This window comes from Rhincodon typus, chromosome 17 (assembly GCF_021869965.1).
Source record: "Rhincodon typus isolate 14 chromosome 17, sRhiTyp1.1, whole genome shotgun sequence".
NCBI lineage: Eukaryota > Metazoa > Chordata > Chondrichthyes > Orectolobiformes > Rhincodontidae > Rhincodon > Rhincodon typus.
The window spans coordinates 18,999,818-19,025,026 of record NC_063348.1 but is presented as its reverse complement, the minus strand read 5'-3'; the positions used below and the strand labels follow the sequence as shown (position 1 = coordinate 19,025,026).

The window sequence follows — 25,209 nt, the reverse complement described above, 5'->3', positions numbered from 1 at the left end:
ACCCCCTTCCCCTCCCCCATTTCTGAAGAAGGGTCTAGGCCCGAAACGTCAGCCTTCCTGCTCCTCTGATGCTGCTTGTCCTGCTGTGTTCATCCAGCTCTACACCTTGTTATCTGAATTAACAGTAATATAGTTCCATGCCAGGGTGATGTGTGGCTTGGAGGGGAATTTGCATATGGTGGTGTTACTGTCAATATGTTGCCCTTGTCCTTCTAGCTGGTAGAGGTTCCGGTTTGAAAAGTGCTGTCCAAGAAGCCTTGACGAGAAGCGCTGCATCATGTAAATGGTATACACTGCTGTCACAGTGGGTAATTGGTGAAGGCAGTGAATGTTGAAGTTGGTGGATGATGTGTTAATCAGACTAGCTGCTCTGTCCTGTATGGTGTTGAGCTTCTTGTATTGTTGGAGCCACTCCCTTACTTGGCCAGTGGAGAGTATTCCATTAAACTCCTGACTTTTGTGTTGTTAGCAGAAAGTGAGCTACATTATGCAGATTTCACAGTCTCTGGCCTACTACTGTAGCTAGATGATTTCTATGGCTGACCCAGTTCAGTTCTGATCAATGGTAACCAGTTGATATTGAGGGATACAGCAAGTGTAATCCCATTGAAATTCAAGGAAAGATGGTTATATTATCTTTGCCTGTTGCTTATGTGCACAAATGTTGCTTGGCACAGATTAGTCCCAGACTGGATGTTATCAGGTCATGTTGCATATCATGTTGCCTGCTTCAGTACCTGATAAGTTACAAATGGTACAAAAAAATTGCAATTGTCAGCCAACATCCAACTGTTAACCTTTGTGATGGAGAGAAGATCAATAATTAAACAGCTCAAAAAGGTTCTATCCAGTTTGAGCCTGCAGACTCCTAGGGCTGAGATTATTGAACTCCCAAAAACCCCAAACATGTGTTAGCTATGACTCCACTCAGTTGAGAGTTTTCCCCAGTTCCCATTGACTTGAACTTTGCTAGGGCTCCCTGATGCCATGCTTTATCAAGCATTGTCATGAAGTTAAGGGCAGTGGCCCTCACCTCACTGCTGAAGTTTGGCTGTTTTGTTCTTGATTGAACCAAGGCTCCTGTGACAATACTATGGGTTTAAGAGGTATATTTTGTCTTTTTCTTAATGAATAAAAGTTGCAACAGAGGTGATGAGTAGTCTGCTCAAAGCCAATAGAGTAGACAGCTTGTGAGGCTTGGTATTTTAAATGTGGAACAATAGAAGCAGGCTGTATGGGTAGGGTCGAGCTCCCACAGAATCAGGATTTTTAGTTTTGGCTTTCAGCAGTTGCTGGTATCTTGAGACTGGATGTGGAAACTCATTCTTCTCTCTGTTACAGCTAAAAGCTGGGGTTCTCTTCTTGCTGCTAGAATTGCATGTGAGATGATCTATTTACTGAATTAGCCTTTGCCACGTGTGTATTTATGGGATGTTACTATATTGGAACAGTTAACTATTAGTAGTTAATATATTACTTTGTTCAGCATTTTGAAAGTTACAGTTAAGCCAGTTCTTTTATTTTTATTTTGACTGTGATTTAACTGTTACCAATCGAATTTCGTCTGGAACTCAATGCCTTGCACTTACTTCTAAAATAAGAAAAAGCTAAGGTCTATATTTTGAGTGGGTTTGGTCTGGGTCATAGCACTGTGATGAGATCAGGAACTGAGCAGATTATTGTTGAGCAAGTGCTGCTTAATTGCACTGTCAACTGCACCTTCAATCTTTTTGCTGATCACTGGGATAATGATTGGTAATACTATAGCTATCTAGAAACTGGCAAAGCTATCAAAGAGCTATCAGGAAAATGCCAGGAGTTTAAACAAGTGCCAGTTGTTTCAGTATTCCAGTTGATATCTGTAATTATTGGATTTGTGGTAAATGACTAATTTTCCAAACATAATTTACACCATTGTGTGTCTATCATATGAATATTTTGATTGGCAGCCTCAACACATTATAGATTGGAAATGTTGGTTTATATAACGGATTGAACAATTAATTGAACTGTTTATTTTCACGAGGGATTAAAGATATTTCAATGTATTGAACATATTTGTATCAATGAAAGTATATTTTTTCAATCATGACCTCATCACTAGTCAGTACTTTATTTTCTGTCTATATGCTGAGGTCTGCTGAGAATGGACACTAGGTGAGTTGGTGTGGAGAGGGGGATACAAAGTGAGGGATGGGTATGAATGGAACTAATAAATTGCCATGGGGATGATTGGGAATGTAAAGTATGCGAGGACCAATGAAGGTATAGGTTTCCACAAGGTATGAGGAACTATTGGGTGTTGTAAGAAGCATAGGCTGCCATAGAGGCAGTGGAAGTGTGTTCAAGAAAGTAAATGGCATGTGCTTGTATAGATGGGGCATGGGTGATGATGCAGTGAGAGCGCTAGCGATGTTTTATGTTTTAATCTTCGTTTTTAAACTTTGAACATATTTCAGAATTTTAGACAGGCTTACCATGTGGCTCAGTTTTGAAGCCAAAAACCTCCCCTGTTCTTCCAGGGTCACCCAGCCCAATTCCCAATGCAGCCTGCTCCCCCAAACCAAGATGGCATGTGCAGGCAGCCATTTTAAAGGTTGATTTGGGGAGTCAGTGTTTCCCCTTCTGTACAGCCACAATGAAAACCGAAAAGTTTCACTTGTCAGAAGCCTATTTCTATACTCTTTTTATTTCCTGTATAGCTCTGGTGGTTGCACTTTTTGTTTCCATATGTGATTAAGTTCATCAGAATTGTTTTTGAGTTTTGGCATGCATATTAGAACTCTGTCTAAATTTTCATATTTAAATGTTTGTTGTCATCCAAACAATTTAATTGCTGGTTAGATATATGTCATATATCAGAAATTCCTTTGAATTGTAGAGATACTTCTAAATAGCCCAACTTATGGAAAATATATGGTTAAAAATTTGGGACTTTGATTTCACTAAAAAACCCAGGATCTACATGAAATATTGCAAGTCAGCATCTTTGGTGTTTTGCAAAGTACATGAACAAACAGGTTTATTTAATTCTTTATATTTAAATAAAAACATTTGGAATCATTAAGAAGGGCAAGTTTTTCTGTTCCTCATCTTGTTGATATTAACGTCGCAATATTTCTCAGTGACTCATGACAACATTATTTTCTTGCCGCTCCTATTCACCCACGATAGCTTTTTATACTGCTAGATTGCCACGGGATGTTGTCAGCAACAGTTACTTTTGAAGATCAAGAAAGGTCATTAAAATATGCTTGCAAAAAGACATGCAAAAAATGAGGGGGGAAATAAAGAGCTACCATGTGACACAACATTGAGGCATTATCCCTGATTACAGTAAAATGGTGTCAAGAACTAGTTAGATCAGAATATAAAAATATATATATTATAAATATAATATATCAGTTCCATTTTATTAGATCTATCACTTGATTCATGTGAACTGTGCTTATATACTGCTTTCTATCCCAATGCAACATTTAATCTACTAAACCATCAGTCACCTTGCTGGTTAAGAAATATGCTAATGAAGAAACAACTCTTCCCTTCATTTGGATTATTTGTCCTGTTTCAGAATGTTTTTGCTTGAGCTGTTACTTAGCTATTTTTTTGACGCGTGATGTGTGTACAATTCTTCAAAAAGGGTTAAACTGTACTTGATGGTAAGGCCATCAAGGCTACATATCCAACATGTTTCTATATTACTGTGGACTATGACAGGAATAAAGCTTTAATTCACTTTATGGTTATCTGGTGGACTCTGCCTTTTGTAGGAAGGCTATATTTGCTTTGTTTACAAAATATTGCTTCTTCTTTACTGTATCATTAGTAATGATTTGATGTGCTTGTAAGGATAGGGAAACAGCCTATATGTATGCAATATGCTAGTGACTGCTACAGGACTGCTGGTTGTTTAATCAAAGTACTCTAATGAAACAGTCCCAGTTTTTGTTTGTTAGTTTTAGCTGGTGCATTAATTAGAAGAAATTATATTTGATCTATTTCAGAATTTGGTATTTGAAGTTATAAGTTCAATCTTCCAATCTTGAGTTTATTTGTCATTTTTTTTGAAACAAGCTATTTCAGATGTACTTTACAAGTACTATGCTGCTGTGCATTAAGATGATATCAATCCCAGTCCATAATATATATTTGAAAATAATTTTCTTGTTAGTTTAAAAAAAAAGGAAAAGTTATCTAGTCAGGTTTTGCATCATAAGCTGAATGCTGAAATGTGTGTACCTTGGAAGATCAGCCAGAAAATATAAAATCAGACTAAATGAATAATTGTTGCATGCTTCCAAAAGGATTTCTTTTTATTTTCTACATCATGATAATATCAACTATGATATATTTACTCCCTATTCCCCCATTTCACTGAATGAAATCATCTTTTGTAGCTTTAAGCTCCCTGTTCTCTCGAAGTCTGTTTCAAAAAATAACAAACCCCCTTGCCAGTTTGTCTTGCAAGTGGCGTTCAAAGGAAATTACATCAACTGTGTAATAGTTTTTCTGCTTGATTGCTTCCTGGCTCTGGTTTGATGTCCTCTCCTTTATTAAGCAGTTTGAGACATTCTTCAATATGATTATTACTGTAGTTGCCTAGTGTAAAAAAAAGTTAATAGAGTAACCAACAGTTTCACAGTATAAATCCTGAAATCTTTTAAAGAGCAAATTTCTCACTGAAATGATGGATTACTAGATTCTCACACCACTGCTCAGAACTTGATGTTGGTGTTTCTGCAAGAAGAAAAGACTAGATATTTCCTGTCTACTCAATACAAGACCAGAAAACAATGTGCTGTGATGTAAAACTATGCTATACAGACCTGAAAGATTGAGCTGTAAATATTATTCCATATACTTGACCGCTAGTAGAGAAACCATATTGGCTGAGACTACGATTAGACTTGCTTTTGATTTAACCAGATCTTCCCGTGGGTTTAGAACCCAAGTGTCAGAAGTAAAGTGGTAGGTAGATTCTTGGTGTCACTAGCCCAATCAGAAGCATGGCAAGTATGCAAGTTTGGCAGCCCCACTGGGAGAGGTGGGTGTCTGGAATCTTGTGGGGTGGTACAGTGGATTGAGAAGTTTTACAGATCAGATTAGACACATTTTTCAAAAGGACAGTTCAAATATATTGGTCTAGATATAAAAGAATGTGTAGAAAAACTAGATCAGCAACTTTATTCAGAGACTTGCTCAAATCTGGGTTAGTTACATGAGGGCATTACAGATGGTGTTATATCTAAAACAATTGTGAAGCTTGATTGGCTCATTGAACAGATTGGACAATAACAGTCATGCCCCCTCGAAACATTGCAGGTCTAGGGGGAAAAGCTTGAGAGAGGGACTAGGTCTGTTGCTCTTGCAGAGAGCCAGCACAGAAGTGATGGATCAAGTGATTTCCTGTACTGTAACCATTCTATAATTCTAGATGCTGATTCAGCTATATGTTTACATACAAATGTGGGAATTAGGAGCAGAAATAGGCCATTCAATAAGATGTGACAATTCTGATTTAAACCTCAAATCTGCATTATTGCCTCCCTTATAACCTTACTAAACAAGAAAATATCTAACTCTTCCTTAAAAATTTCAAAGATTCTATCTTCAACACCTGTTCGAGGGAAGTTCCAAAGACTTGACTCTCTGAGTGATTGAAAGAACTTCTCAATATTGTATTTCCTGAGCAGGCTGGGTCTGCCAAAACTCCAAAGATAACCGCGCATGATTAGAGACTTGACCACATATCAGAATACCAGAGTGAAAATCTTTGGAACATTCTGTGCTTAATCTTTTTTCCCTTCAAGAGTAACACCAGACGTGTTTAATTTCAAGGTAAACCTCTGCAGAGAGAAATCTGTTTATCTTTCTCTTTTCCTGAAGAGTGTGTTTGTGCATATTGCAGGTTGTTTAGAAGGACAAACATTTATAATTCCATATTATCATGTTAACCAGTTACTGTATCTTCATTGAATAATTTGTGTTTTGACAATTTATTAAAGAAACCTGGTTGATAGATCTTTTTATTTCAAATCTGATATAGATAAGGTATTTAATTGGCAATTTTTGTAAATGGGAAATATATTTTTATATTTATTCGTGGAGTAGTAGGACTAGAGCAATAGTGCACTTCACCACCCTGTGTCATTTCATAGTCCACTTTAAATAGGAAATACTCAACTGCATTTCTCATAGGTAGCCAATTATTGTCAGAGGGATATATTTACTGGAGTGAGATAGGCCATACTCACCATGCATTGGAACTTCACAAAAGTGTTCAAACAATTTTTAGGATTAGATTTAAAATTATGTTCCATTGGTAAAAGGCCAAGTGTGATCATGCATTATTCAGTTTTTCTATGTTCTGTGTGTTTAAAGTATATGCCTTCTGCTACAATGTCATTTGTATCTTACGTGGAAACAAGCCTTTCAGGCCAAATAATCTGATGATCATTATTCACCACGTTAACAGTGGTCCAATATTCTTTAGCCCTCTTTCTTTCGGTCACTCATCGAACCTAATTTTTAATTGTTGGTCAGGTCTTTTTGAAACTATTAACTTGCGGTCTCTAAACATCGAATTTGTTTTGTTCAAAATTCTTATTGTTATCAATCTGGTGGATCTTTGTAGCACTCCCCTGCTTGAAATAACTTCCTAACATGAGAATAGAATAAGAAATTATGGAAACTAACATAGTGCATAAGTCTGATCTGATTTTTGAGATGGTAAAAAATGCTAAGCTCCAGTAATGTGGAATGGTTGATATTAGCATTATGACTTGTCAGAGAAGCAAACCCCATTGCATACATTACATTGCATCTGTTTTGTATTTTTGCAGGTTTATAGTGCTTGCTGTGGTTCTCTTTGGCCTAACATACAGCCCTCAAGAACAGTGCTCTCTCAATCTGGTTGATCATGGCAGGGGTTACTTGGGCATCCTCATTGCCTGTGTGATATCAGAGGCTGCTATAATCTGGCTTAGTATGCGAGGAAGTATCCTTTACACAGAGCCACGAGATTCAATGCAGTACATCTTGTACATCCGTATGGGTAAGATTTGAGATTTTCCATGTGTGTTTAAAGTTGCTGTTTTTGAGCTTCAACTTATAATGCTATGTGATATTAACAACAACAGAATTACTAAGACTCCCAAACTGAATAGAATACCCTTTTTGTAATTGTTTAATTATGACACTGTTTATGCATTTTACTTACAGGGCCAATTGTTTTTCCACATGCATGTATTCGCTAGTAAAAAATACAAGTAAAATAGCCTGAATGGAATTGGACAAAGCTTGGAACTTAGTCCTCTGGTTTCTTTTATATCAGTCATTGGAGAGGAAATTCACTGTGATGTTAACTTAATTTTCCAACGAATAAAATTAAGGCATTGTTATATTTTCTTCCATTGCATCAATTAGAAATTGAAATTTGTCTTTGGCATTAGTGCTATAGGCAGTTTCACCATCTTAATATAGTACCTATTACTCAATTCCATTAAATATCATATCCATTATTGGCCTCTTCATCACCATTGACTGAGAAAAATTTCTACCTCGATTCAAATTCTGAGTGAAAAACCATTACAGCGTGAAAATGCATCACCTAAAATATGTTCGGTGCAGTGGCTGGCTTGTCATGACTCAGAACTTCAGTTACAATTGAGTAATCGATAGTTGTTAGCACCCTTAATATCCTAGACTGAATCCTTGGGGAGATGAAAAGAGCATTCATGTTAGGCTGTTTCCTTGCAGTACCAAGAGCTTAGCTATATAATTGGCAGTCATGTATCTTGTGCCAAGAATGCGGCAAAATAACCTGTTCTTGGGCTTCTATCAATGCTGAAGGAAAATTAATTGCTAACAGGGCTGAAGGTTGTTTCAGCTGAATATCCACTTGTATTGCCCTTCATGTCTAAGAAAACATTTGGCTTTGGTCCTCTCAAAATGGGGTGATATGCATAAAGTACTTGTTGAGATAGTAGGTGCAGTATATTCTTGTAATTAAACAACAGTCAGCTGTCAATCTAATGCTGCTATTATGGTAGCAACATCACTGAATAAAATTAAACATATTTTATGAAATGATTTTACTCTCTACCCACCATCCCCCACCACGACCACCACTATAACCCTCCAAGCGGAAATATCTCAATCATTTCACTTGGATATGGAGCAGGGAAGTAGAACAGTTAGACATGACGTTGAATTGAGCACTAAATTAAGTGCTTTAATAAGTTTTTTTAAAGTGATGAATAAATTAATTAGTGAAGAGAGAAGAGATATTGCTACATATATTTCATAATTTGTTAGGAACGAAGGTGCTAAAACATAATCATATATTGACGAAGGGGGTCAGAACATGTCCAGGGTGTTATAGACCAGGCAGCTTAACATTGATGGTAGGAAAAATAATGGAATCTGTAGTCAAGGAGAAAATAGAGTATTACCTACAAAATAAAAATATAATAGTCAATAGTTAACATTGATTTCAAATGGGAATATCTTGCTTGACTTAATGGACTTAATGTAAGGGAGACTAGATGGTTTTAACATAATAGATATGATTTATCTGGTCTTTCAGGAGTCCTTTGAGTTACCCCAAATTAACTAATAAACAATGAATGAGGAGTTGGGACTAGTCAAAATAGATTGCTAACTGATCTTAAGACAGAAGGCAGAAAGTGGGAGTAAAAGTTGATTAATCTAAATGGCAGGAAGTGTAAAGTAGCGTTGCACCAAGAGCGGAAGTGGGACTACTGTTGTTTGTAGTTAACCATTTGGGCTTTGGGACAAGAAAGCAATTTCTGATTACGTGAAAGGCTTCAATTAGAGTGGGTGGGGGACCAGTAGAATGAGGATAACTAGAGCAAATTAAAGGAGGATGTTAATAAACTTGTAAATTGGAAAAAATAATTAGAAGATGTTTGTTAAAGATAGTACATTTGGTTTAGAAGAATAGGAATTACTTAGATACTTAGAAGGCATGTGTCTTGGTGGAGAAGAGGAACAAAGGGTTCTTGGAATCCAAATATACCAACCACAAAAATGTTGCACCACAGGGTAACAAGGCCAGTGAGAAAGCAAGGGTAACCATTGCATATTTCTAGAGGAATATGCATGGCAAGTAGGAAGGCTGTGCTAAACCACAGGAAAAGCTGGTTAAACCACATGAACTCCTTCATGCAGCTTGGGCTACTATTTTATATGAAGAATACAGAGGATGTAGGGAACATTTACAAGGCTGATAGCAAAAATGTGTATACATGTTAGAAATGTGTGAACAGACTGCAGAAAAGAATGCAGAACTGTCACCTAATAGAGGACTTCAAAATTATGAAAGGTTTGGATAGAATTAATAGGAGAGAATGTTTCTGTTTGTAGGAAATCGTAACTAGAAGTCATCACCGAAATTGGTAATCAAAAGATCTGATAGGGAATTTGAAAGAAAGTTCTTTGCCCAAAGAGTGATGAGAATGTGGAACCCACTACCATGTGTACAAGGAATGGTTGGAGTGAATAATATTGATGCATTTAAGGGGAAGTCAGACTAGCATAAGAGGGGGTAGGGAATAAAGGATTACAGAAATGTATTTAAGTGAGGGAAAATGTGAGGAGGCTCCAAAATCATCATGAGTATAGTATCAGGAATCAACAGGGAGAAACTGTTCCTGTAGGTGAAGGGATTGATAATAAAAGGGCACCAACTTAAAGAGACAATATAACCAAGGGCAACATGAGGAAGAACCTTTCTGGGGAACTAGTGGTTAGGATCTGAAATGCATTGTTTGAGAATGTGGTGCAGACAGGTTCAGTCATGGCTTTAAAAATATATTGGACAAATAACTGAAGGAAAAAAGATGGTAAGGCTACTGGAAAATGTGAGAGTGGTATGATTTGCATTTCGAGAGCCTTCATGAACCCAACAAGCCTACTGGTCTATTTTTGTACAATAACAATTCTGTGTGAGAGACACAGACAAGATCAAACTTATTGTGGACCCCTACTTGTCCTCAGAAGGTGATTGGCTTTTTGTTTAATCCATGTGCTTCATTCAGTGATGCATTGATGGTTCTTCAATAATAACTGTTATCTCAAACTTTTGCATACCTCGTGTAGCTACTTTGTAGATTTGATTGGCTCTATTTCATGTCTGATCAATGGTGAAGGGAGCTGTCACAATGATCATTGTTCTATCAGATACTGACCTACTGTGTATTTGTAGGATTTTTTGGATTTTGTAGCTATGTTTCAAACCATTCTGTTCTGAACTCATGAACTATATCTGGCAGGATTTGTTTTGTATGCACTGTACAAGTACATTCCTTTTTAGTCATTAAATTCAACCAAAGGTTTAAGCACTCTGTGTTATAGACAAACGAGAAAAGAACATTTTATTTTCACATAGTTGTGATTAGGATGGCAATGCAATACCTGCAGAAAGAAATTACTTGTTACAGACACTAGTTTTGCACCCTAATCTTAAGCTCAACAATGATACAGTATCCTCAGAGTGACAATATGAATTAGATGTAGTGATTGATTATTTTTTCCAGTTAAATAATTTGGTGCTAAATTGTCTGCTAAAACTGCATATTTGCTTTCTTTTAAATAAGAGTATTCCTCATTGGAAAAAGAACATAATCCAGCTCCTTGGCTGTGTTTTTTTCTTGCAGCAATTGTGCTAATAGAATTTGCATACGCAATCATAGGAATTGTCTGGTTAGTGCGGTACTACCACTCCTGTAATGACACTACTGCAAAGAATGTTACTTTGGGTGAGTACAAACAGCGAGTGTACATTCCATTAATGAACAGTATCCTGTTTCTCACAATTCCTAACTGAGTGAATAGTTCTGCTAATCGGCCTTCAAAATTTATGTATTCACGAAAATAAATAAATGCGACTCTTGATTTTTCTCCCATTGTGCTTTTGACATTTTTGCTGGTAGGTACAAATATTTTTCATTTCCTCTAATTCTCCTTTAAATAAGTATTGGCCTTGATCTGTTTCCTCATTCTACTTATATAATTTATACAATTTTAGTTTTATTTTAGGGTTTCATATAGGACTAAACAATATATGGAGAAATACAGACTTGATGGTAGACATCGACATGTCTAAGAATTCTAGGTTGTGTACAACTTGAAGTTCTTGGTTAATGCCAGCCTTTTGTCTCTATTTCTAATCTACTATACTTCTGAGATACTGATTATTCTTAGGTTTGGAGACCTTTCCAGGTATTTTGTGGTCTAGGTTATTTCTGCCCTTGCAATGTAGGCTTATGGAAGCCAAGACTGTTCCAATATTCCTTCTTATCTGAAATGGACCTTCAGGCAAGGTGATGATATGTTGGTTCCTCATAAAAATGGAAGCAGGAGTAAACCTTACAACCTTTTGAGCCTTCTGCACCTATCACAGAGTCATAGAGATAGAGTCATAGAGATGTACGGCAGGAAACAGACTGTTTGGTCCAACTCGTCCTTGCCGACCAGTCTTGCCCTTTACCCAATCCGGAACATATTGTGCCTGGACTCTGGTTATCTCATTTTTAAAGGCTTCCCATTTTCCAACCATCCCTTTATGTGCAAACATCCACCCCCCGCATCAAATTTTGAAGGTTCTTGTTCAATGCTGTCAAAATTGGCCTTCCTCTAATTGAAAACTTTAACTTTTAGATCCAGTCTATCCTTTTCCATCACTATTTTAAAATTAATAAAATTCTGGTTGCTGGCCCTAAAGTGCTTCCCCCACTGACACCTCAGTTACCTGCTGTGCTTTATTTCCCAAGAGTAGGTCAAGTTTTGCAACTTCTTGTAGGTACGTCCACATACTGAATCAGAAAATTTTCTTGTACACACTTAAATGAATTTCTCTCCTTTAATACTATAGCAGTCCCAGTCTAAGTTTGGAAAATTAAAATCCCCTACCATTCTTTCAGTATTATTATGGCTGATCTTTGGTTTCTAACTGAACTGCCTGAATGACTTTCCCTATCCCTTAAATTCCCTGAAAGACCACATGTTGTTCTATATCAATCTTAAATATATTCAACAATGGAGCAAACCTCTAGGGTAATGAATTTCAAAGGTACATAGCTCTTGCCATGAATAAATTTATTTCCACACTTAAGTTTTAAATGCCCCTTAAGCTGAGACTGTGTCTCCATGTTCTAGATTCCACAACAGGGAGAACAATTTCTTAGTGTCTATCATATCCCAGCCACTTAAGATACAAGATCACCTCTCATTCTTCTAAATATAGAGAGTACAATTCTCTTATGCATTGAACTAATCTAATGACTTCTTATTTTTGTACTCAATCTCTTCTCGAGAAAACCAGCATACCATTTGTCTACCAAGTTACTCGCTGTAACTGCATGCTAACTTTCTGTGTTGATTGTACATGTTTCCCCAAGCCCCTCAGAACACCAATATTTACAAATTTCTTAACCTAATCTCAGCTCCTTACTGTCAGTCTTGGCTGCAGCATGGGAGCAGTTTATACTTGGATGGACTCCTGATGAGGAAAGAGAGCAGTACTCGCAACAACAGCAGAAGTACTATCATGGGCTTTTACACTTCCATACAGAATTTTTGACTGACTGCTTGGAGACAAGGGCTACTGTCTGAGGAGCTGTTTGATGACTCGAGGAGCGATGAAATAGAAACTATACAGTATAATTAGGTTGCTGAAAATGTAGTTCGTGTGCCTTGACAGATCTTGACATGCCTTTTCACTAAGCCACATTGAGGGTCTTCAGAATGATTGTGAGTGTTAGCAATTCAGATAAAAACAGTGTATCCTTTTAAATCCACTTGAACATAATACAATATCCAAACAAATGTAACAAAATATAACATCAAGCCACAAAAGGAGACATTGGGTCAGGTGGTGAAAACCTGGTCAAAGAGAAATGTTTTACGGAGTGTCTTAGAAGGGTACAGCATGGTAGAGAGGCAGAGAGCTGTACAGGTGCCCCTCCAGAGATTAAGGTAGGCTGAAGGCACAGATATTATTGGTGGAGCAATTAATCTTGGGATGTTCAAGAGGCCAGAAAGTACTGGTATGTTGGAGGGCTTTGTTGCTGGAGATGTTTCCAGGGATATTGAGGAGGAAAGTCATGAAGTGGTCTGAAATGACATTTTTAATACCAAAAGTTGCTTGAACAGGAGCCTATGTAAGTCAGTGAGCACAAGGGTATTGGTGATCATACTGTGGTTAAGTTAGCACATGGTCAGTAGAGTTTTGAATGAACCCAATTAGCGTAGATGCGGGAGACCAACCAAGATTGCATTAGAACTGTCAAATTTGGAGGGAGAAAAGGCTATCTTAAATGGGTAAGACAGAAAGGAGGAATTTCTTCTCTGAGGGTAGTGAACTTGTGGAATTCTTCAGCTCAGAAGGCTGTAGAGGTGAGTCATAAAGAATATTCAAGGCTGAGGTAGACATATTTTTAATTAACAAGGTGATCAAGAGCTATGAGATAAAGTGGAGTTGACGATTATCAGGCCATCAATAATCTCATTGAATGGAAGATCAAAGGCAATAGGTCAAACGGCCTGCATCTACTCCTAAATCAATGGTTTTAATGTTCATGTGTACATTTTCTAACTCTGGCTGACATATTATTGATATCCTGGACTTAAACCTGGCTGTAGAAATTGAAGACTTTGATGACCTTGAAAGCAGCCATTGACAGTCTGTGCCTGCAAGGGAATTTTTCTGGGGCCAGGTTGCTGCATGTGGCACTAATCAATCATTGCCATGGTTATGGAGTGAAATTTCTGTTCTTTGGGCAATATTAGGTTTGGTAAGCCCATCTTTAAATACCCAATAAATTAGCTTGGTACATTCTGTGCTACGCTTTGACTCATAAATAGTAAGAAATTTACAGTCAGTTAAGTCTAAAACTTTTAATGCAAAATATAATGCTTCAAACACAATGTACTCGATGTATTCAACTAATTTAGGACCATTTCCAAGTTATTCTCAGGACTGTAACTTCTACTCATTCAGAAGTTATAGTTTTCTTTTTGATTAACACACCAGTTTTACATTTCAATGTGTTGTGTAATGCTGATTGCTTTAACAGTTAGATAGGACATGGCATATAAATAGTATAAGTGTGGTAAAAGGAAAAGGCTAATTTGGGACCACAGAAAAGATTAAGATAGGAGGCAAGGACTGAGCTGAGGTATTAAGTAAGTACTTTGCATCAGTCTTGCACTGGAGATGAAATCCTGCCAAACTCACAATTACAGAGATGGCAACTGATCAAACATTGTAACGGCTTAAAATTGATAGAGAGCAATTATGACAAAGGCTTGGCCGTGCTTAAAATTGATAAGTCATAAAGACTAGATGAGTGTTTTCCGAGGATAATGAGCGCATTAAGGATGGAAGTTGCAGTGACACTGCCCATAATCTTGGAATGGTTTTGTTATACAAGGTGATGCTGGATGATTAGAGAATTGCAAATTCTTTCCCCTTGTTGAAACGTGTGCAAAATTAAACCTTGGAAGTAGATTTTATCCTGTGGTGTGAAAGTTTACCAAACAGTAATTCAAACAAAATAACAGTCACTGGACAAGAATGGATTAATTCAAGGATGCAAGCATGACTTTTTAAAGATAAAATCATGCTTACCTAGCTTAATTAAGGTTTTCAATGGTGTAACAGAGAATGTTGATAAGGATTATGTAGTTGATGTGTATATGCTTTGTGATGGAATGGTACTCATCCTGTTCACTTTTTTCAAGTCATCAGCTTTTACATGCAGCATAAGTTTATTTTGGAGAGTCGGGAGTTGAATTCTTAGTTGCTTTCCCATGAGGATTTGGTTTGCTTTAAGTATCTGAATCATTGTACTTGTAGAACCATTTTGGTGAACTCCTTAGAATTTAAGGGTGTCACCGAAGGCTTTGAGGGTAGATCTGTTGGGTTTTGGTGGTGGGCCCTTCCTTGAGCATCGCCTTATTTCTTCAAGATAGAGTCAGTTTCCTCCTTTATCTTACCAAGATGAGTGATGAAATTTTCGGTGTATGCCAGCAAACTGGCTTTGTTTCAGGGCACAGGGTAATGTGGTATGCTGTCCTCAACTTTCCTAGTCCTCCAACCAGCTGTAGAAATTCAGCTGTGAAGTTTATTGGCTGATCTTCTTGACTTTTCACTTTCTCTGCTCTGCAAATCAGATGTAAATTAATACAAACCTCTCTGCCTAAGGTTCAACAGCTCTGGTTTAGAATCTCAAACAAGGTTTTAGTAATTTTTCTCTCAATATATACTGGCATGGATTGAGAGTTGGTTATGAGACAGGAACAGTAGGTGTAAATGGGTCAGTTTTGAAGTGGAAGGCAGTGACAAATAGGGCACCGTAAAGGTCGTTGTTTGGGCCCCAGTTATTCATAATATACATTCACGATTTGGATGAGGGAATCGAACATAATTTTTCCAAATGATCGTGCAAAATGAGGTGAGAGAGTGAGTGGTGAGGAGTTCACAAAGAGATTTAGGGGCAACATAGACAAATTGAGTGAGTGAGAAAATACACGGCAGATGAACTATAACGTGGATAAATGTGAATTTGTTCCCTTTTGTAGGAAAAACAGAATGTCAGGGTATTAATCAAATGGTGACATTTTGGGAACAATTGATGTACAATAACACCTGAGTACACTTTTACATCACTTATTGAAAGCAAGCAGGCAGGTGCATCAAGCAGTTAAGGTAAATAGTATGTTGGAGAGTAGGGAGTTGAGTTTTCGGTTGGCATCCCATGAGGAGTTTACATTTTGGAGTGATTTTGAACGACAGCTCAGGAATGCAAGTTGAATGTAAGACCAAAAGGTGTAGCAACAGGAGTAGGCCATTTGGCTCATTAAGTCCAGAATACAATTCAATGAAATCATGGCTTATCTGATAATCATCAACTCCATTTTCCTGCCTAATCCCCATAACCCTTGATTCCCTTAATGATTAAAAGTCTGTCAATCTCAACATTGAATATACTTAGTGACCCAGCCTCAACAGCTTCTGATTTTATAATATGGGTCTCCATATCATCCTGGAACACCAAATGAATTTGCTTTCTGACTTTAATTTGTCTGATCAGTTGAATTGCCTTAAAGTTAAATCATCAACAAACTGGAGATGGTCAGGCGATGTTCCATCTGATACTCTGGCAAATTTTTCCTGTTTTTTTTCTTGAGCTACTATATTCAAAGTTCTCTGCAAATCGTTGATAAAAGTATCAATGCATTCCACTGTGCTGGATATTTTATTAAATTTAGTCCGCATGGCAATGGTCTATTTTTGCAGATTAAAGTAGATATCAAATATATTTATTATTGCTTCATACATAACACTTTCTTCATCAATCCTTTATCTGACTAGGAAGTTATCTGCACAACCACCTGTTGCATACAACAGTGCACTGACTTTCATACTGTACAGCTTTGCAGTAAGGCCAGATAGGTGCAATATGTTTTAAATCTTAGGCACCACTTCAGTCCACTTCTGCTTGATTGGGGCCTGTAACCTACTCAAAGCTTTTTTGTCAATGGGAAAGATTTTTCCATATTGTTCTTTCACTTTTTGTCACATATCATATTCTTGGTCTTACTGTGTTACTGAAGAATATTTACAGAGCCTGATAAGGTAAACAAAATGTGAATTTTATTTAAGAAATATCATACTGTGGCTTCATCTTGCTGTAAGGCTGCAAGAAAATGCAAATCATTGACGTTCTATCACTTCCTGTGATGATGTATATTGTCTCTTTAATGTATTGCACTTGTTAAAATTTATTCATGGAATATGGTTGTCATTGGTGAGTCAGCATTCATTGCCCATCCTAATTGCCTGAAAAAGGTGGTGATGAGCTGTTTTTTTTTTTAAATTCCTGTAGCCCACTGTAAAGGGGCAGCTGGAGTGCTATTAGGCGGGAAGTTCAAGGGTTTTGACCCAGCAGTGGTGAAGAGTGGTGTTATATAGTTCAATGGCAGGATGGTGTGTGGTTCCAAGAGAGCTGATAGGTGGTGATGTTCCCGTGCATCTATTGTGACGTCCTTCTAGGTGATAGAAGTCACAGGTTTGGAAAATGCTGTCCGAGGACCCTTGAGTTACTGCAGTGCATTTTGTAGATGATGCATGCTGTTTCACTGTACATCAGTAGGGAATGTTGAATGTGGTGAATGGGGTGCCAGTCAAACAGGTTGTTTTGTCCTGGATCATCTTGAACTTCTTGAGTATTATTGGAGTTGAACGCATTTAGGCAAGTGGGGAGTATTCCATCATGTCCCTGACTTGGACCTTGTAGATGGTGGACAGGCTTTGGGGAGACAGGAGTAAGTTACTTGCTGCAAAATTCCTAGTTTCTGGCCCATCCTTGTAGATGTAGTATTCATATGGCTGTTCTAGTTAAGTAGCTTATACTGCAAATGTGTAAAAAAAAAAAAAAAAAATCACCATACAATGAATCCATTTTTTAAAAATAAAAAGCAAATTATTGAATAAAAAGATAACATTGGTATAAACTGTTTGCAGAATGCTTTAACAATGTTCTAATTTCTGTCTGTTCCTAGGAATTGTAACCTGCAATTGGGTCGTTATTCTGAGCGTCTGTATAACCGTAATGTGCGTCTTCGACAGAACAGGCAGGACGTTTGTGAAACTTCGGGCAACGAAACGGCGTCAACGCAACCTCAGAACTTACAATTTACGGTATGTATGAATAGTTCATAATATTTTAGCTTGGGTACTTTGTGATGTAGTCAGCTCTGTGCAGATGGAGCTTTTCTACATTGCAGCTGCTGCTAGGCATTGAGATCTTTCTTAAGTTGTCCATCCATCATTGACAGAAAGCTGAATGGATCCTTTTATATAAGCCTGTTTTGAAAAGGCGCAATGACTTAATGAGACAGTTAGCAACAATGATGTAATCTCAGTGTTCCTGCTGTTGCTTTTTGTTGCGACTTTTCTCTTTGTACATAGGGCCATTAAAATTAATTGAAAAAAAGTCAATTCCTGTTTCTGACTTGACTTTAACATTACACATACATGGAGGGCTCTTGTGGCACAGTGGTGGTGTTCCTACTTCTGAGCCAGGATTGATTGATTGATTGATTTATTGTCACGTGTACTGAAGTACAGTGAAAAGCTTTGTTTATGAGCAGTACAGGCAGATCACAGTACGCGAGGAAATATAGATCAAAAAGACTTAGACAGAGGCATTCAGGTTACTTTGCACAGGATGTGCGCTAGGCGAGATCAACATTAGCAAAATCAGCATTATTTGAGACTAGAGAGTCCATTCAATAGTCTAATAATGGCCGGGAAGAAGCTGTTCCTGAACCTGCTTGAGCATGTGTTCAGGCTTCTGTATCTTCTGCATGATGGAAGAGGTTGTAGGAGATCATTACCGGGGTACAATGAGTCTTTGATGTTGGCAGCCTTTCCGCAGTATCGAGCCATGTAAATGGAATCCGTGGATGGAAGGTTGGCTTCTGTGATGGTCTGCATGTGCACGTTACCACCTATAGTTTTTTACAGTCCTGGACCCAGCAGTTGCCATACCAGGCCATTATGTACCCGGACAGTGTGCTTTCAATGGTGCATCTGTAGAAGTCGGTTAGGGTCCTTAAGCCAAATCTCCTGATTGGAAAGTGATAATATTACCTTGTAAGATGTCCCACATGCACTAGTCACCTATCAGAGATGCACACATTTCAAATTTGTACCTGATGAACAGGATTTGACTGAGGTGGTAGAACATGGCCAGTGTGGGAACTTTATCCCAGCATAAATTAATACTTCTGAGAATTGGGAGACCAAAAGCTGAAAGATTAGTCAAGGGACTAATACTGTTGGCATTATTTAATTCAGGCAAATCTCGATTTTTGGCAAGGGAATCTTGCAAGATAAGAATACGAGGAGAAGTTCATTGTCATAATCATTTAACATTGGCTCTGAAGGGCCTCAAGCCAGCGCATCTAGAAACTGTCGTATTTGTTGAAGTTGTTAGAAATTATCTGCAGTCTTCTTTAATTGATGTTTAGGGACATGCATTACTAATTTCCAATATGTCAACTTGCAAGGCTGACTAAAGGTTCAAAGTTGACAGATCTAAAGAAGCATGGAATATAGAATGTCTGTTTGTAAAATGTATTTCATGTGGCTTTCATTAATTCTCATTAATATCATTGACTCTTAAATGTCCTATGCAGTGGCCTAATGAGCTACCCACTTCAAAGACTGTTAGGGATTGGCAACAAACAGCAGCATTGCTAGTGACACCCACATCTCATGACAGAATAAAATGAAGATCCTGTAGTGGAACTTGAAATCATGTCCTGATGATGTAGGGCTGGTAATGAAGTCAGATTACATCCAGGCCATCTTGCCTGTGAAAGAAGAAATTAAACTGGTGTTGCAATGGATCATATCCCATTCGTCATTGAAGGCCCCATTTTTTTGCTGCAGGATTCACAGGTGACAGCATAAAAAAACAAAAGCTTGCACCAGTGATAAATTTAGAACTTTCCGAAGGGAAATGTGAGTGCTGAAGTCAATAAATAAATATACTGGGCCATCTCTAGATAAGTTGAATTTTAGATTCTTTATCTGTTACTTTTTTTTTTGCACCGTATAACCTACTGTTTTGTCCTTTTAATCTAAAAATAATTTATCTTGGATAGCAGGTATGAAAAGGTAACGACTTCAATACATTATAGGATCCAGAAAATCTAACCCCAGATATATCTTGCTAATTTATAACAAATAACAATAATCCTAAATATGTATGGATCTAATTTCACAAGACAAAACTCTCAAATCAGCGTGTGATAAAGGTTCATGATATTATTATCTGAAACCTGGGTTCTAAAGTGGAAGTACCACGTACAGCTTCAAGTTAGATTTTGTATTTCTATGTTGTGCATTAAGGGGAGAAATGGTTTTACTTTCATTTTAGATCTGTTCTGTGACTTGTGGCATGGTGTGAGATATTTGTTGATACATGCACTGTTAATGAAGGCTTATATAGAACTTGAGGTGAATGTTTCAGTATATTAGGAAAAAGGCAAAGAAAGAAAATCCTGCTAGTGGCATCAGTCAAGTATCACAGGATGACAGTACCATCCAGGAAGTTAGGCAGTGCATGCAGGTTCAGTTGGAGTGGAAAGGTGCTGTTAGTTTAGCAGTCTCCAAACAAGTTAGGGCTGTGGAAAATCGGTGAATCTAGCAAATCAGCAAGTCAGTGTCTGTGGACACGAGATAATGAAGGTCAAGTGCCGACGAAATAAGACTAATCATTAAACTCCTGGGAGCTAAGAGTATGGAAAATCTATGTGTTTGTTCTGAAATTGCTTAAAATTTGAGTATCTGTAAAGTTGTTGTCGAGTGTAAAAGGGTTGAATTTTTATTTCTGATATTTGTAATAAATCCATTTCAATGTAGCTGTTATGTAGTGTAGCACTGTTCTTGTTTGTCTTTTGTGTAATAAACTGTTTTTTTTTTGTTGGCACCCTCTTGTGCTTATGTTCAGTGACTGACCACCACTGACTCCAAGTTTCAAAATTGAGATTTATGATCTGTCAAGCCAGGTCTCACCCTGGAGTTTGACCAGTTCACTATACCATTAGCTGGGAGCTCTTTGCAGCTCAAAACGTTGTGAATTTAAGAGGAATCTTTTTAAAAAGTGCACGGAGGTACTGAGCATAAACATAGGAGAATAATAATAGGAGAACTATCACGTTAGAGTTTCAAATTAGCTTTTACCATTGCTAAGATTTTTCCGGGAATAAATATGTAACAGTGGATTATTTAAAACCTTTGATAAGGCTAAACTGAGGAAGTTAGTGGACAAGTTTATGGTGGAAATAAAAGCAAGTTTTTGTAAAGATGAGATGCTTGAAGTGATTACCCAACATTTAGAACTATAAGAAAGGAAACGTAAAATTGATATGTCACTACTAGAATTAGCTAAGATTCAATTAGAAATTTAACAAAAAAAGTTGGAAGGGAATGAGAAATGGAAAAGGAAGAGAATAAAGAAACAACATCCGGGGGGAGAACAAAGAAGGGAACTGGACATAGAAACAAATCCAAATGGACTTTTTTACACAGAGGATGGTGTGTGTATGGAATGAGCTGCTGGAGGAAGTGGTGGAGGCTGATATAATTGCAACATTTAAAAGGCATATGAATAGGAAGGGTTTAGAGGGATATGGGCCAAATACTGGCAAATGGGACTAGATTTATTGCGGATATCTGGTCAGCATGGACGAGTTGGACCGAAGGGTCTGTTTCTGTGCTGTATATTTCTATGACTCTATGAAAGAGAGGAAAGGAAAGGGCAAGACAGTGAAATTTTAAAAGCTTGATCTCCAAAGATAGGAGGAAATCAGACAACATGACTTGGCTGGAGAAAGGCTGAGAGTAAAGGAGGAAAGAATCATAGTAGCTTAGAGGCTGGTTGTGATTCCAGTGAAAGATTTGATTGAACTCAAAATCTATGCTTAGTGTTTACATTTACAGAAGATGGAGTTGAAAGATATTTCACTCATTTGGAAAGGTAGCTGTGAAATTAAAGGGACCAAAAATGATTGAATCTTAATGTTACAGTGTGTCCTGATAGGTGCAGCTATGAATGTGTACTCCAGTCAGAAAGGAAATCTGTAGTCTGTGAAATTGCTAGAAGTGCTATACTCAGTGCTTACGAGCAACATCCTGAACCTTCTTACTTAAAAATTTAGGATTTAAGCCCTCAGAAGTTGGCATAAGTGACGGAATAGATTACGTTGTTGATGGACAATGAAATTATTGAATTGAGTCATAGTGGTTGGAACTTGTGTATTTTGAGGATGCTAAGACAAGATGGATCAAAATGATGTTGTATGGATTTTTGAAAAATCTATAAGCAATGAAGGCAGATTCAAATTCAGTTCTGCATTTGAAGGATTGTTTTGAATGGATTAAATTCGAACCAAGTGTTGCAAAAATTAATTTATTAAAGGGATAGTCACAAGTTCCGTTGACTGGTACAACCAAGGAAAAAATCTGCTTTTGTAATCTAAATATACTTAATATTTGTAAGGTCATGCTGTTTGGAATGAAAAATGTACCAACAACGTTTCAGTGATTAACCAAGAAGGTCATGCAGTTATGTTTGGTTATGCTCAGTCAAATCTGGAAGTAATGCTTAAAATACCTAATCAAATTGTTTGCTTGATTACTAAAAAGCAAGTTTGGTCACAAAACCAGCTGAAAGTTAATCTCCCAAATGCAAATAACTTATTTGGGCCACATCACAGGGCAAGGCCAAATAGCACCTAGAAGAGGTAAATAACAGCTAACTTAGATTTTCCCATTTCTGAGACAAAATAGGAAACTTTGCAGCACATCAACATGGATGGATTTTAACTGTAGTTTGTTACAAGTATCAGTACTGTCATGATTTTGACACGTTTATTTCAAAAAATGTAACTAATTTGAGTGGTTAAAGAAAATCAGTGTGTCTGACAAATTAAAAGGTGTATTGACAACAGTACCATTTTGGGCAGCACCGAATCATTCTTATCCATTTAATATGACAGTTGATGGCAAGAGCATCAGCTTTGGTGCAATGTTATTGTAGGAGGATGAGATGGGAATCGAACGCCAGTCAGTTACTTCCAGCATAAATTAAATGCGTACCAATATAAATATTCAAGTGTGAGTAATGAGATCTCATAGCCAATTTTAATCATCTTCTCGTAGCAATTTGAAACACTTATAATCATAAATAAAAAAATCATAAAGTATTGCTTGATGGCTGATAAATGATTATATGGCAGTAATACAGTCCTCTAGGTGAGATGATCAGTAAACTATATGAGCTTCACTCTTGGAGATTTATGATGCTACTTAAGTTCCTTGATTAGATAGCAACTTAGCAAATGATATGACTTATTTGGTATTCTCAATCAAATGTTGCTTTGTTATCCTGTAGACTTAATGTTACTTATATATGTTTTAACAAAAGGCAGCTCACCAGCAGCACTTAAGGGCAATTAGGAATAAGTAATAAGTGCTGGCCCAGCCAGTGATGCCCACATCCCATAAATGAATAAATAAACATTCACAGGTATTTTTCCTATTAAGGAATGAATTCCGGCAATATGGTGGCAGGGTATGTTGTTCCATTCGGAGATCCACTCTGCTCGCCAGTTCTCTTTCTCTTTCTCTTTCTTTCTTTGTCCTTTTTTTTCCTCCCTTCTTCTCTCTCCCTCTGTAGTAGTTCTATCCCTCCCCCACTCCTTTTAACTACCTACCTAAGGAGCTGGGTCATGACTGGGAACCACATGGGAGCTGAATACACAGATTGTGTCCTCCAGCGATGGTGGATCGAGCGTGGGCCAGAGTGACGGTGGCAGACCACAGGTGGGCCAGCGAGAGTGGGCTGGTGAGGCAGCAACGGCGAGAGCAGGCCGGTGAGGCAGTGGTAGCAAGAGCAAGTTGGTGAGGCAGCTGAGAGCAGGCCAGTGAGGCAGTGACGGTGAGAGCAAGTTGGTGAGACAGCTGAGAGTGGGATGGTGAGGCAGCGACGGCGAGACTGGGACAGTGAGGCAGCCCAGAGTGGGACGCTGGTGGAGTCATGACGAGGGCTGAAAAACCTGGAGCCGGGACTCTGGCAGAGGCATGGCGAGGGCTGGAAACTCCGAAGCGGGACTGCGGCAGTGAAAGGGAAAGTTGGACTCTCTTAAGACATCTTTTTCTCTCTTATTTTATTCTAAGTTAATGTAAATGGCAACACGTATGTACGGTGAAGGGACACACTTTTCACGGTATTTTTACATTGAATACACATGATAATAAATGATTCAGACTTCAGACTTAAAGTTTGATGGCTGTTGCTCCATTGAGAATGAATTTGGTACATAACTTAGGCTTTATACTGTCTCTGGCAACTGCTTATTAAAAGATGGGCTTTGCTGCACTCAGTTTGCAACATGGAATTATAATCATATACCGTAACCTCCAAAGCAATGTAGTAGAAAAACACTCCACCAGTATTCTTCAAGTCATACTTTAATGGTTGTGTTTGGCTCTGAGCTGTTCAATTTACAAGTCCTAGTTTAAACTCTAGTCCGTGGTAAATAGCAAGCGGAACAGCTTTTAGGATGCTACGGTTAGATGTCAGGTAACAATGGAAGTAGGCTTAAGGTCGATATCCCTTTTTGTTGAACAATATGTAACACTCAGCATTTGTGCTGCATTTAAAGAACATTCTCTTGTTTAGGCACCAGAGCAATGCTAGCATGTGTATGTATATAGCCCAACAAAAGGTGATGTCTTCAGGAGAATGGAGAAGTAATGAGGCAGAAAATTTGTCAGGGAAGGTAAAATCTGACGGCCTTATTGACGAAGTTTTGCAACTGGTAGCACTTTTGTTTTATCCACTCATGAGTTCTGGGTATTGGTGATAAGGTTTGCCCATCCGTTGCTCTTGAAATGAATGGCTTGCAAGGCCACTTTGGAGGGTAGTTAATAGTCAACCACATTGCTGTAGATCTAGAGTCAGGTGTACACTAGACGAGGTAAGGATGGCAGCTTTCCTTCCCTAAAGACCATTCATGAACCAGTACTTTTTAACAACAATTGGCAATATTACACAGTTGTTATTAGGCCCGTTTTTAATTCCTTATTTTTATTCACTTCATATCTCACTATCTCCTGTAGTGGGATTTGAACCCACATCCCCAGAAACTTAGTCTGGATTGCTAGTATAGTGAAATTACCACTATTCTACTGCTTCCCATAATTTAACAGTTTGTGCTTTTCACACTGCCACATTTGGAGCAATATAGGATTTGTTTAGACAATTGGGAGTTGGGCATGAAGCAGGAACTCCAGTGTTCTCCTGAAACAATGGTATATCGTTAAGTTGTCAGATTTTGGAGCTGCCTGTAAGTTGGGGAGATTTCTTCAAAACTGATGTCTTCGAATATCAGTTTTTTTTTTAGTCTTATTATTAAACTTTGTCAACTATCCTTTAAGATTAAACAAAATACATCTTTTATACTCATGTAGCCATCGTTTAGAGGAAGAACAAGCCAGTAGCTGGAGCCGGAGATTGAAATTTTTCCTTTGTTGTACACGTACACAGGACACACAGACTGTAAGTAAAATTACATTTTTCAGTGGAGTTTTTTTGTATAGAT

General features: G+C 37.8%; 1 protein-coding gene across 1 annotated transcript in view; it reads left to right on the top strand.

The window, feature by feature from the left end:
* The window catches only part of LOC109915092 (diacylglycerol lipase-alpha-like), a 171,269-nt gene that overhangs the window by 95,473 nt on the left and 50,587 nt on the right, over positions 1-25,209 (top strand). Inside the window, exons 2-5 of the mRNA XM_048607312.1 lie at positions 6,846-7,057; positions 10,683-10,784; positions 17,593-17,731; positions 25,079-25,166. Of these exons, the coding sequence (XP_048463269.1) occupies positions 6,846-7,057; positions 10,683-10,784; positions 17,593-17,731; positions 25,079-25,166 (541 nt within the window). The remainder of the gene's footprint in view (positions 1-6,845; positions 7,058-10,682; positions 10,785-17,592; positions 17,732-25,078; positions 25,167-25,209) is intronic.